This window comes from Ambystoma mexicanum, chromosome 5p (genome assembly GCF_040938575.1).
Source record: "Ambystoma mexicanum isolate Mex_15411 chromosome 5p, UKY_AmexF1_1, whole genome shotgun sequence".
Classification (NCBI taxonomy): domain Eukaryota; kingdom Metazoa; phylum Chordata; class Amphibia; order Caudata; family Ambystomatidae; genus Ambystoma; species Ambystoma mexicanum.
The window spans coordinates 654,761,961-654,776,505 of record NC_090930.1 but is presented as its reverse complement, the minus strand read 5'-3'; the positions used below and the strand labels follow the sequence as shown (position 1 = coordinate 654,776,505).

Genomic DNA, 14,545 nt, shown 5'->3' with positions numbered 1-14,545 from the left:
GAAAGGCATAATGAATGTGATCCTTCCACCTGTGCAGGAACGCATCTGTCCCTGTCGCTCCTGCATCCAGTCTCCAGCTGAAGTATCTTGGCAGCTGGGTATTCAGTCTTGAGGCAAAGAGATCTGTATTGAAGAGGCCCCACTTTCGCTGCAACTTCTCGAATACTGATTTGTGCAGTTTCCAGTCGCTCAGGTCTGTTTACCAGGAGTTCCAATCTGCTACTGTGTTCTTCGCTCCCGGAAGACTGCAATCTCCGCTAACATCTTGGACCTCGTGCCCCCCAGCTTGTTGATATATCTTACCGCTGATATATTGTCCATCCTTAGAAGGATGCAACACTTTGCTTGATCTCTGGAAAATGCTTTGACTGCGAACGATCCAGCTAGAAGCTCTAGACAGTTGATGTGTAGCTCTAGCTCCTCTTGCGACCATTTTCCCCGTCTCTACGAGGCCGCATCATGCTCCACAGCCCGACCTGCTGTAACGCTCACCTGGTATCCACAGGGACGCCACCCGATCTGGTTGGACTGCTTCCGACCTGGATCCACCTCCCCCGGGTTCTCGTTCTGCCAAGGATCCAGTCTGGAATACAGGAGTTTAGATTTAGCCCACAATCTCTTCCTCTCTGGGCCCACCTCCCTTGTGAACCCAATGATCCCCTTAGAGCCTTCCTCACCTTGGATTTTAATATGGTGCGCTCTCCGTCCTGCAGTTCTGTGCAGGGGTGCGTCGTGGATGGGGCACTTTGCCGCCAAGTTGCTTCACTGGCATGCCTGTGAGTCCAGACCTGCTGTGACTCAGTTCTTCAGTTAAGTCTATTGTTTTGATAGTTTGTCCGTACTTGTAATTGCCCCTGTTAATGTCTTTTCATCTCCCATAGGTGCGGGAGGAATGGTGAAGTCACCGTGCTGGCTGGGGTTGTGCTCGAGATAGTAAATGAATGCGTGGAGCGTGGCGCTATGTGCGCTTTTGCAGTGTGCTAACCTGTGTTATTCTTCTTTGCAGGTCGCAGTGATGTTCCGGATAGTAAGCTGCCGAGAGGATGCGGAGCGATGGGTGGATGTATTCCGAATCGCCGTCGAGTAAGTATGCGGCAGGTTGATGGAAGGCCGGAACGGGAATAAGCCAACAGCGAGTCCCGCTCAGGGAAGCGTGCTTCCGAATTCTTTAAATGTGAAATGCGAATGCTTACTAATGCAGTCTTTCGAAGGGATTGTGTCCTCCGACGTATTCCTTATCTTAGATATCTCTTTCCAGCTTTGCTGGCCTGGGAACATTTTTCTCTAGGGGGCGCTGCGCGTCGACGTCCGCCGAGTCGATGTCCCTCGACAGCCGCCGTATCAACATCAACGTCATCCTGCCTATAAAGGCCGCGCGCAGCGTCAGTTGCTCAGTTCCGTTTTTCCGCGCTTACTCAGTGCCTCGGAATATCGTTGCTCAGTTTCGTAGAGAATTTATCCTATTTCCTTGAGATATTCGATCCATACTCGATGGCTTCCTCGTCGGAACCGACGACCCCTCAGTCCGGCTTCAAAAAATGCTGAGACTGTGGGAAAAAGATGTCGCTGACTGACCCTCACAGAGTTTGTCTGTGGTGTTTGGGAGCTGAACACCATTGTTCGGAGTGCGAGGACTGTATGTCCATGACAGCTTAGGCCCTGAAGGAGCGTAGGGGGAAGCTGGAAAAAGGTAAGACTTCAAAAGCTTCTTCTTCCTCGACGAAGTCGAGACATTCGTCTCCTCGTCACCATTCGCGCTCCAGGTCTCGGAGTGGGTCCCATCACTCCTCGAGATCGAAGCACTCGAAGAGGAGACGTCGAATATCCCCTTCTCAGTCCTCCTCTTCTTCTGTTTCTCCTAAGAGAATCCCTTGACCCACGAAACATAGTTCCCGGGCTGAATGGGAGGAATTCCGCAAAAATATGATGAGCGTCTTCGAGAAAGCGGCCTTGACCCCCTCGAAGACTGCCGAGAGCGATGCTCTGGTCGAAAGTCCCGAAGGTCAAAAACGCTGCAAGTCGCAGTACCCGGTGAAGGAAGCTTCTCGAGCGCGTCACGAACCCTCGAGTAAAGCTATGACCTCGAAACCTTCTTCGAAGGTTCCGTCGCCGCCGGTTCCGTCGACGCCGAGGTCGGTGTCTTCGACGCCGTTGTCGAAGGGACCTTCGACACACGGGTCTGTCGACTCGACGCCATCTTCGACACCGCCGTCGACGCCAAGGAAAGTCACGGTTGCGGCGCACCCAGTGGCTATCCCCAGGTCCTCGATGACGATTGCGTCGAGATTGTCGACTTCCTCGAGCAGAATCCCAATTCTATCGAGGACCTCAAGGCCTCCGCCTTTGTTTTCGACACCACACTCGAATCCTTCGACGTCGGCGTCGACGACATCGACGTTTTCGAGGCCGATTACAACAAGTTTGGCACCCTCTGCCTTGGAGATGGGTTTCACACCCTTTGTGAGTTCAGACCAATTGAGAACTATGTCCTCAATTATGGAAGAGGGAGAACTATCTGACCAAGAAAAGACATTTGAGTTGCAGGGACCTGCAACCCCAGTTCAAGAGGAGTTATCCTCAGAAGAACGCAGGTTAAAGGATCTCCATGATTCCTTACATGAGGCAAGCGGGTTAGACACTTCCCCTGAGGTGGAGTTCGCTAGGCCAGACCCGGGGGAGCATGCTGAAACCCCCTATAAAGCCTTAATGGCCAGGATCACAGAATTTATGGGGTGGTAACACCTTCACAGGCTTTCCAACAAGATGACCTCACGGATATTCTTGATAAAGGTCCACAGGAGGATCCTGTAGTGCCTTTTCATAAAGCTCTTCAAAGGAAAATCATGACGAACTGGGAGACCCCAGATGTCGTCCCGGCAGTAAATAAAAAACTGTCTACTAAATACAGGGTATCTTCTGCAGACCCGGAGTTTTTGTCAAAACACCCATCCCCAGAAAGTCTGGTGGTACAGGCAGCATCTTCTACTGACATCAAGACTGCTTACCCTACCGTCCCACAGGACAGGGACGATAAGAAATATGATGCCATGGCAAAGAAAGTTTTTTTCGGCATGTAGCATGGCGTTAAAATCTATTAATGCTACTTGCACCCTTGCTAGATTCAGCCATACACTTTGGGAGTGTGCTTCTACAGCGGCTGACTGCATCCCGGAGGGAGAAGAAAGGGAGGCGTTCCTAAATATCATACAGGACGCTAAAGACGCTATGTGCGAATCCCTCCAGACGGGCATTGATTCGGCTGACAGTATCAGCAGAGCAATGGCGGCAAGTACAACAACCAGGAGATTCGCCTGGTTGAGAAAGTCTGGTTTTGCCCCAGATGTGCAAGCCAGGCTCTTGAACATGCCATTCGATGACTCTTCTTTGTTCGGGAAAAAGGCGGATGACAGTTTAGAGAAACTGCAAACTTCAAAAGCAGCAGCAAAATCCCTAGGCGCTGCAATCCGTCAGACACCTTTTCGTCCCACAGGAACCTCTGCGAGAGGCAAGTCCTTTCGCTTCTACTCCGCATTCGGAAGAGGTAGAGGACGACCGGCTCAAAGGGGACAAAGAAGAACTACCCGAGGTGGACGGGGTAGATATTCAAAAGCCGCAGCAACAGCAGGTGCCTCTTTACCATCGGCATCTGCATCAGCCGCCCCAAAACCACTCTGAGGACTTCCCTCACAAGACACCTGTAGGAGGCAGGTTAACTCAACATCTGGCGGAATGGCAGGCTATCACGTCAGATGCACAAGGTTACTGCCTGCCTCTCCTACGCATACCTCAGAGTCATCCACCGGGGATCAGCTCTCAAAAAGCTCCAGATCCGCTCCTCTTGCAGGAAATTTTAGACCTGCTAGAGAAAGGTGCCATAGAACCGGTACCTGTAGCGGAGAGGAACAAGGGCTGGTACTCCCCTTACTTTCTCATTCCAAAGAAAGACGGAGGACTGAGACCCATCTTGGACTTGCGAGAATTGAACAAATTCCTCAGGAAAGACAAATTCAAGATGGTAACTCTTTCTCAGATCCTTCAGGCCCTTCAGTTCGAGGACTGGTTGGTATCTCTGGACCTTCAGGACGCTCATTTCCATGTGCCTATCCATCTCAAACACAGGAAATACCTGAGGTTCGCAATTGGCAACTCTCATTATCAATTTCGAGTGCTGCCATTTGGGCTGACCTCCGCCCCGAGGGTATTCACCAAGTTAATGTCGGTAGTGGCTGCAAGTCTAAGGAGGGAAGGGATTCACGTCTACCCCTACCTGGACGATTGGTTGATCAGGACTGTATCTTCGGAACAAGCTCAGATCCAGCTAAATCACGTTTGCCACTCCCTTCACAGACTGGGCTTCTCCCTCAATTTAAGGAAGTCACAAATGATACCATCGCAGAGACTCCAGTTCATCGGAGAAATCCTGGACACTTCCCTGGGAAAAGCCTCGCCACCAGAGGTGAGGGCTCAAGATATTCTACAGATGGTTACCAAGTTCCAAAATGCCCAACGTCTCGCAGCCTTCGACTTTTTGAGGTTGCTAGGCCTCATGGCATCCTGCATTTTCCTAGTGCCAGAGGCTCGCCTGAGAATGAGATCCCTCCAGTGGACACTGAGAACTCAGTGGTCACAATTCTCAGGAAGAATGACAGATCTTCTTCAGGTTCCCGACAGGGTAGCTCGAGACCTTCAGTGGTGGGCCTGTCAGGAGAACATTCTGAAAGGAGTTGAAAGTTTTGGCAACCCTGGCCGGAGATAACAGTAGTCACGGATGCCTCACTCACGGGGTGGGGAGCCCACGCCAACGACTTGACCATCAGCGGTCTTTGGTCTCCATCGGAGTCCAGACTACATATCAACCTGTTAGAGCTGAGGGCCATCAGACTTGCGCTGAAGGCGTTCCTGCCATCTGTACAAGGGAAGAATGTCCTGATAATGACGGACAACACAGTGGCCATGCATTACCTCAACAAAAGAGGAGGCGTAGGATCACTACCTCTGTGCAGAGAGGCGATGCAGCTCTGGTTTTGGGCAATCCAAGAAGGAATCTCTCTATTGGCAGTTCACCTAGCCGGAGAGAAGAACTTGACAGCGGACGCTCTGAGCAGGCAGAGCACAGTCTCCCACGAGTGGGAACTAGCTCAGGAAGTCCTTCAAGAGATCTTCGCCCGTTGGGGAACCCCTCAGGTGGATCTGTTCGCCAGCAGTGTCAACAGGAAGTGCGATCTGTTCTGTTCAAGGGAATTTCCCCTGAGAGGAGCTCTGGGAGACGTGTTCATAGTGGACTGGGAGTTTCCGCTTCTGTACGCGTTCCCACCGGTCCCTGTCATTCCTCAAATGATCAGGAGGTTGAGAAGATTCCGGAAAACCATGATCCTAATTGCCCCGGATTGGGCCAGGAGAACGTGGTACCCGGACCTTCTAGACTTGTCCATCTGCCCTCCAATTCGACTTCCACTCAGAGAGAATCTACTCTCACAGAAGGGAGGTCAGGTTCTCCATCCAGACATCAAAACCCTCAACCTTCACGCTTGGCTTCTGAAAGGCTGAGGTACAAGGATTGGGACCTCCCTGATGATGTTATGGAGGTGTTGCTTTCGGCAAGGAGGCCAGCAACAAAGTCTTTATACCGCTGCCGTTGGAACAGATTTTGCAGCTGGTGTAGAGAAAAGAATATCGACCCCTTTTCATGTGGTACACCAATGGTTTTGTCCTTCCTACTCTATTTGGCGAATTGAGGCCTTCAAATTGGAACCATTAAGGGCTATATCGCAGCACTATCCATCTTTAAGCGCACTGCGGAAGAACCATCCTATTTCAAGCTACCCTTGGTAATACAGTTTCTAAAGGGGTTAACTAACGTTTATCCCCCAAGACCATTCCAGGTTCCCCTATGGGATTTAAACTTAGTCCTAACTTTCCTGATGGGCACAACTTTCGAACCACTCCATTCTCGTTCATTAAGATTTCTTACCCTTAAAACTGTTTTATTAATAGCACTTACATCTGCTAGAAGGGTGAGCGAGTTACAAGCTCTTTCTTGTAAACCCCCTCATACAATCTTTCACAAAGACAAAGTTGTCCTGCAAGTGAAGCCTAATTTCCTCCCAAAGGTGGTTTCTGAATTCCATATCACTCAGAAGATTACCCTTCCATCTTTCTATCCTCCTCCTCATCCGGGGAAAGAGGAAGAGAGGTTACACAGGCTGGACCCAAGAAGGGCTTTAAGTTTTTACATCAGTAGACTGACTAGGATAAGACAGACAGACCAGCTGTTTGTAGGCTACGCAGGTCACAAGCTGGGGTTACCGATAACTAAGCAGACCATTTCCAGATGGATCATTCTAGCCATTTTGGAATGTTATAAACTGGCGGGAAAAGAGCCCCCTCAAAATCTTAGGGCTCATTCGACCAGAGGTATCGCAGCTTCATCGGCCCTCAAAAGAGGAGTGCCGGTTAAAGACATATGTGCGGCTGCCACATGGTCGTCCGTCCATACCTTTACACGGTTTTACAACTTGGATTCCTCCTCCAGTCAAGAGACTAGGTTTGGAAGGGCAGTATTGCACTCTATTCATCAATAAAAGGAAGCATGAAGTCAGTACTCCCACCTCCAATAACAGAATACTGATATGGGAGCCTATCTAAGATAAGGAATACATCGGAGGACACAATCCCTTCGAAGAACAAGTTACTTCTTACCTTGTAACGTTCTTTCGATGGGATGTTCCTCCGACGTATTCCTTATCGACCCTCCCATCCATCCCCGCAGTACTACTTTCCTGGTTGTTGCAGCTTACGCTCCTTCAGTGTGATTAGTCTAGTCCAGAAAGAATAATTGTGGGCTACAAAACGGAACTGAGCAACGGACGCTGCGCACAGCCTTTATAGGCAGGATGACGTCGACGTCGATACGGCGGCTGTCGAGGGACATCGACTCGGCAGACGTCGAGGCGCAGCGCCCTCTAGAGAAAAACTTTCCGAGGCCAGCAAAGCTGGAAAGAGATATCTAAGATAAGGAATATGTCGGAGGAACATCCCATCGAAAGAAAGTTACAAGGTAAGAAGTAACTTGTTCTTCTATTTTTTCTTCCCCAGGTTGTGGTTTCCAGGAGAGGGCGTCCGCTGAGATGCTGGAGGTTCAGGACACTGGAGCGAACAACAGGAGCTGGAGTAACTAGCAGGTAAGGATGAATAATGATGTTCTTCTTATTCCTATAGGTGCAGGCTCGGAATGCAGAGAACAGACAGCAGTGAACGTCACGAAGCAAACTCTCATCTCAGAACAGGTTATCATGCCTTGTTCTTTCTGGAGAGGAGCGCCTGCTACCTTTTTTTGAAATGTTTTCAAGGAACTTGGGGTTGGTCACCCTAAGTTACCTGGGGGCAACCAGACGTGGACTCCCTGCTCACTGTGCTTAGAGAGGCACAGCTTCACCTCGCTGATGATGCCCAACAAGGCTGAAACACGTGTATGGGGTTGCTGGTGGTACTCTTGTTCAGAGAGGAATTGCCATAGCATTTCGGTCCTGGACTGCCCATGTGGGCGGGACAAAGACTGATATGCAAATGGATATTTCCCATCTGTGAAAGATACAGTGAGCAAAAAGCGTGTGCTGCAAACTCTCATCTCAGAACAGGTTATCATGCCTTGTTCTTTCTGGAGAGGAGCGCCTGCTACTTTTTTTTTAAATGTTCAGGACACTGGAGCGCACAACAGGAGCTGGAGTAACTAGCAGGTAAGGATGAATAATGATGTTCTTCTTATTCCTACAGGTGCAGGCTCGGAATGCAGAGAACAGACAGCAGTGAACGTCACGCTGCAAGTGCAGAGCAACGCGAAGCTTGTTCTGTAGCTCGGGCATGGCTTATATAGTCTGCAGGTATCCCAGGTGCCTTCAGGACTGACCACACCATAAAAGCTAGACTGCATGGTTCAGTTCTGGAACTGAACCATGTGGGGGCATCCATGTTGTACTATTGCCATTGAAGACTCCAGCCCTTCCTCCTGCTATATGTGCCTGGCGCCAAAAGCGTCAGGACCGACTCCAAGAGAATCTTGGGGGGGCATGATTGGGCCCTTGGTGCCGTGCAGGGACACTGTGATGCGGCCCAGAGGCCCCGAATGCCAGGGCCAGGGGCTATGGTCATGACACCTGCTAGCATCTGATTCTATAATGTTCTCTGGCAGATCTCCGAATACGGCTCGCCCATTCCAGGCTTCAATGTTGCTGAGCCACCAGTGAAACTCTGTCTTGCTGTTCTCATCTAGAGGGACTAGGTGATGATATCTCCACCCTTTCTGCAAGTATCTTATCTTGAGCCTCTGAAGAGCTCGATAATGTAAAGGTCTTGGGAATATCGCATGGATAGAGGCTGCAGGAAGTCCCACTATCCTGGCTCGATTCCCAAGCGATATAACCAGCCTCTTCAGAGACTTCAGATCTCTCTATCGCTCTGATCTTGGGCCCCGGGAGCTCTAGCATGACTTTCCTCGTGTCTATCCTGAAACCTAGAAATTCTATTCTTTTGCACAGCACTAAGGCTGATTTCTCCGAATTGATCAAGAATCCCAGCCCTGAAATCAAGGACATTGCCCATTGAACTTGCTTCTGCAACCTCTCTTTGTCTTCGGCCATAAAGAGAATGTCGTCTAGATGACGATCATTCAAATCCCTTCGTCTCTTAGAGCAGCTGTGTGGGGTCTCTAACTTGGTGAACACCCAAGGGGCGGATGCGAGGCAGAATGGCAGAGTCTTGAACTGCCATCTTTGCTCCTTCCACAGAAATTGTAGAAAGTAGCGGTACTGAGGTGCAACGGGTACCGTCAGATAAGCATCCTTCAGGTCTAAACGTGCTAGCCAATCTTCCTTCCTGAGAAGATCCGCTAATAGATTGGTACCCTCCATCTTGAAATGCCTGTAAACTAGCCAACTGTTCAGTTCTTTCAGATTTATAACCGGCAGTACCTTGCCTTTTCTGTGCACTAAAAACATGTTGCTTAAGAAGCCTATTGAATGAGGTTGCGCTCTTTCTATAGTCTGTTTCTGCGCCAGCGCTTGTATTTCCTTGTCTAATAACTCCACCTCCGCATCTGAGCTGTGCATGCGTGGCGGGGGATTTTGCTGTATGGGAGTGCGTATGAACTTTAGCTGATATCCCTGCGCTGTCTGCAGTACCCATGCGTCTGCCGAAAGCTTGCGCCAATTGTTCATACAGAGCAAAGTTCTGCCTCCCACGGGCGGATATATCGCATTGCGCTCTCTCACCCGAGTTGTTATTCTGGTGTCTGAGGTATCCTCTGCCTCTTCTCCCTCTGAAGCCTCTGCTTCTATTTGGAAATAAGGCGTCTTGTTGACGCGATACCCAGTATTGGGCTCTTGGACCCTGAGGCCGTCTGTTAGAGTTAAAGCGACAGGTCGAGCAGCCTCTACATCGGCCGGACCGGCAAAAACACGTCCGGGGAAAACCTTTCTTATCGAAGCTTGTGCCTTCTCAAGGGCCGTACAGGTTCCCATGAACGTGCTCATTTCTTTGACAAATGTGTCTCCGAAGGAGACCCTCAGCGCCTTTCTCCAGCTTCATACGAAGCCAAGTCACCTAATTTACTGTCTATCTTCAGTAGCATAGATCTCCTCCGTTCTGCTGATATGGCAGAGTTTGCAGAGCCCTAGCAAGCATACGTCTCTCTGTGCCCAGCCCGCTAGAATAAATGAATCTACTGGTTCTCCAGTATCCTTGGCTCTCTCCGCTAGGTCCACGATCTTTGCTATGGGCCCTGTTAAGTCTAGTATCTTGTCTTGGCAAGATCCCCATGCACGGTCCATACCCTTCCTGACATCCTTGCCTGCTTTGGTGACAAAAGTGAGCATTTTAGAGTCTAGCTCCGGAGTCTCAGAGACTTTCCCGCTAAGCTCTGGTCTGGGGCATTCAGATCTCAGACGGAATCTTGTTTCTTTCTCCAATGGCTTCCTAATCTTTTCAGCCATATATATTTGCCACTCTTGGCGACGGGGTCCATTCAGTGGACCTAGGGTGTCTAATTGCGTCCGGTTCGAACATATCTGATATGTCATCTTCAGGGGTACTCTCCACTGTGCTGGCTTTATTGGTACAGGCTCACTTTGGTAGCTCTGTTACGCTCTCTTTGCTCAAGCTTCCATCATCCTCCTCTTGTCCGCACTCCTCGGATGATAAAAGTGCATCCCCTATATTATCCACCCCTGGGCAGGGGGTGGGCACTGCTGATTTCACCAGAAAGGCATCTTTCAGTCTGTTGAAAGCATCAGCTGCCTCCTGGGGCTTCTCTCTTATTCCCCTGACAGAGCCCGGGGGGTAGAAGAGTGCTTTCTCTTCCAGCCCGCTTTACACCACCTGTTAGCATTCTCCAGAGGCTTAGTGGAGGTCCCCTCACCTGGATCGTCCTGCAAGCCAGTTCTGGTGCCCAGAACATTCTCGAGGACTTGTAGTCTCCCCTGTATAGGTTGCACTCCCTGAGCCACTGCTCTCACCAGGGAGTCACCTAACACTCTCTTAAAACCGAGTGACAGGTCCATCTCATCCACCTGCAGCTCTGTCTCCTGCTCCTCGTATTCCTCCCAATAATCCTCACCCCTGTCACATGCCATGGCTGACTTATACACTCAGGGGACTGGGTAATGTATTTCTGGAGGATTGAACTACTGGACCTGTGCTGGATCAGCAAGCTTGCTCAGGAGTCTTGATAATCTTGTGCACTGAAAATACAGTAATTATGTGTATAGTCTTTTTTTATATTGCCTCTAAGTCTGAGCTTAAACGCCTAAACGTGGTGTTTCCTGCGGGCGTACGAGCCCCGGAGCAGTGCTGCACGGTGTTCGGAATCTTCCATAACCGTTGGAGTAAGATGAGGTGTCTGGCACATGTGCGAGCATGCGCAGAGCGTGTGGGCCGGCGCCACCGCCACCTTCAGGAGCTCGTAGCTCCGGTGACGCGCTGGAACAAGATACGCCTAGATAAGAGGGGGAAACAAGCCCTAGTGCGAGCGATAACGCTCGGGGGCCGTTCCTCTCCTCTGCCCTGCTATTATGAAGTATAACATTTTTTTAAAATATTTGTGAGCATACAAAATCGATTCAGCGTGCCTAAATACACGCAGCGCATTGTATGATAAAGTAAATATATTATGGATAACTCGTGCTTAAGCACCTGCCACCTATCAAAATACAATACCAAGATTCCATTAAGAAATGAAACATAAGAGGTAAGGAGTGTACTTAGCTATGTAAGCAGCAAAAAAGAAGAGGAAGGCACCTTGAGCTGAAGGGACTTATACTGTCAAGGGAATCCTTATTGGAGGACTAGACTGAGGCTAGGACTACTAGCCAGCTGAGGCCTCATGGGAGTTGTAGTGGGTCCGCTAGCTTGACTTTATTTAGAGATCTATGTTGGATGAAAATGTTTGTTTTTTTACGTCAGTTGAATACTTTAAAAAAAAAATGAAAAGTTGAATTTGAAAAGCTGTATTTAAGCAGTATTAAAGGAGAATAAGCATAATGCTCGCCTCCGGTCTTGTCATAGAACTGTGCTCTTCTTTCCATGGGGTGGGGCTAGGGACATATGCTGCCATGGACAGCAACTGAGACAGTTGGGTACAAGGAGGACTCCCAAGTTACTGGCATGCTAGTGTTCAATATACAGGGGAATGGTGGTGTGGGGGAAGGTTCTGTCAGGTCAATAACTTACCCTTGGTAGTGAAGAGGACCTCACTCTTTCCTGGATGCATTGAATAAGTCCTGGACTTTGGGGGGACAATCTGCTTCTTTCTCTGAGGTCTTTCATTTCGTGGTAGGCACCTCACATCCCAATACTGTTCTAAATGTGAATATGAGCTGTTTACGTGGCAATAATCATCTACCGTAGAGCTTGCTGGACTTAATTCAGGGATTGGTCATGTTAAACGATTGGGCCTTGGAAAGTACTGTGTTTTGGCTTGAACCTACGTTAACGGTGGCGCTAGAAATTGCTACCTCAGTGCCAAGCGTCTTTATTTTATATCTGGTTAAATGTGTGAAGTAAAGTAGGAGACAAATCTTTATGATGAAATGTATTTCTTTTTTCTGTTTTTTTATAAATGTGTGTATGCGTTGGGATCTTCGAAGGTATTTTGGCCAATCATTTTCCAAAAGAATTGGGGCATACTAAATAAGCAAACAGTTGTCCATACTGCACAAAGAAGAATGGGACATTTATGAAATGAGTCAGTGTTGAAGAGGACTGAACCACAGCTTCTACAACAGCTCGCTCCTCAGGGAAGTGTTCTAAATTCTGGTCCACCAATGCTCTGGCTATGACGCGTGCTGGAGTACATTTGTACTCATGTCCATTTTTCATGTGAGTTGCATTATTTTGGGTGATTTTTCGTCTTGGGAGACAGTGAAAGCCTCCCACGTTGACTGCCTGTCACAGAACACCCGTCATATCGTTTGCTTCTTATGGACCTTGTCATTAGACAATAGTGACAAAGGAACTCCGACACTCTACAGGGCAGCTAATTGAATAACTGGCCTGCTAGGTATGGAAGTCTGGAATTCCTGGGATGTTGACAACAAAAGGGCACATGCCGATATTTGTATCATCTTGGCTGAACTCAGTAAGATACTGTACCTGTGATAGAATGTTGTGTATTGGTTGCAAGGGTCTCATCTTAATAGCACGGAATGGTTTGTATTCCACGAGTTGGCTGCTTCCTTCCTTGTGCTTCTCACGATTGTCCAGCAGCTCTCTATTGAGGAAGAATCAGAACAATACAAATGAGTCATATACGTTTGTATGTCAAAACAAGGCAATACTTGCAGCCATAAAGATTTGTATGTATTGTGTCTGCCACTCAAAGATGGAGTCTTGCTGCCTTGGAGGAAACAAAGCTCTTCTCCACAATATCAGTTAGCATGTATATCCACATATCTCACCTACACTGTTCATTGATGGCAATACCATCAACTAGCGCATTTTCTCACAAAAAGTTCATTTATGGTTACTCCTCAGCAAAACTTGTATATCCACAATCTCTGGTCTGCATTTATGTCTGAGCAGCACTATTGTTACTTCATTTTGAAAATAAAACATTTATATACATTGTTGTAAACAGATGGGGACCCTGCTGTTTTATGCCTGGGCGGGCAATCATCACTGCTGACCAGACAGGTTCCCTTCTCGCATGCATATTCATTTATGCTGAGAAAGCTTTGACGTTGTGTTATGGGAGTCTCTATGGTCAGTAGACTCTATGGTCAGTAAAGTGGCAGCTCAATCTCCTGTGAATCTGATGTCAATCACTTGAAAGTTCTACAAGGAACTGAAGGCTGCTGTAATACTGAATGGGCAGCCATGCCCGTGTTGTGGATAAGAACATGGAAAGGGCCAGTGGAGCCCTTTGTCTTTACTCTTTTCGTTACATGGGGAACCCCTTTCCATCACACCGGAGTGTGATATTTCCCCTAGAAGTCTTAAGCTGTAGCAGCATTGTATGCGGACAACGTTGAATGCCAATACACTACTGGAAGGACAAACCTGGGCGGAGATGCTAATACATGGCTGACGATATTCATCGAGAAGGCTAACCTCTTTGTCTTGCAAAACAGCTCGTCTAATTATCCAAGGCTACTACCTGCCTAGTCATCCCGGGATAAAACATTGCTAATTTATCTTACAATGTTAATACACATTGACTTTTTAAATCCGAGGATGAAACAAAACTGCCTGTGATGCTAATGCCAATTAATCCACATCTTTTAATTATTGGGCAAGACATTCTTCAGTGTTGTTTTTGTTAAATGTCATAAACACTGTCATAAACACTGTCATGCGCCACTACTGCGCGCGCCACCCAGGGGCACCTGCATATGATTCTATGTCAAGACCGGAGGCTCTGATTATGCTTACTCTTCAACTTTACTGATCAGCAGCAAAGAAAATATTTCCAAAGAACATGAATACAAATTTGTAAAAACTACAATAACCATGTTTTTTGAACATTTGTAGTTCATTTCTATTGGTCTCTAACTGACCACGTGACAAACTTTAAACCAATAAGACAGTCCTCAATGAACTAAATCTCTTGTCCTCTTTCCCTTCTTCCTCTTTCTTTGCTGCTCGGCAGCGAGTTAAGTACTTTCTTCCATATTCATTTTCGAAAGCTATTATATGTATGCGTATGTATATCTGAGTAACGCGTGGTGTTTACATTAACAGGCGGAACATTTCCGCGACGGAAAGGCGGCTCTAGGGAGCAGCGACCGCGACGGGGCTGGTGCTCCGGCGGCCGCAACGCCGGCGATCCGTCAGAGAGGGCACTATTATAACGGAAGAGAGAGCGCGACGGGACCGCGTAGTTCCGGCGCTCTCTCCTTCGTTATAATTCGTGTGTGTGGAGTCAGTTCAGACCATTGTATGATCGCGGAGACTCGCGGATATATATTATTTTTATAAGAGCAGCAACAACACGCATCGCTTGTGCGTAGCGTCCTGTTAGCAGCTCCACAGCGCCCCTGCAGGCAACATACCGTCA

The 14,545-nt window shown here is 48.4% G+C and overlaps 1 protein-coding gene across 2 annotated transcripts in view; it reads right to left on the bottom strand.

The window, feature by feature from the left end:
* The window catches only part of ARL13A (ARF like GTPase 13A), an 890,733-nt gene that overhangs the window by 80,475 nt on the left and 795,713 nt on the right, over nucleotides 1-14,545 (bottom strand). For both annotated transcript variants that reach the window (XM_069613008.1, XM_069613007.1), the window contains one exon: nucleotides 12,643-12,760. In XM_069613008.1, coding sequence (XP_069469109.1) covers nucleotides 12,643-12,760 — 118 coding nt within the window. The remainder of the gene's footprint in view (nucleotides 1-12,642; nucleotides 12,761-14,545) is intronic.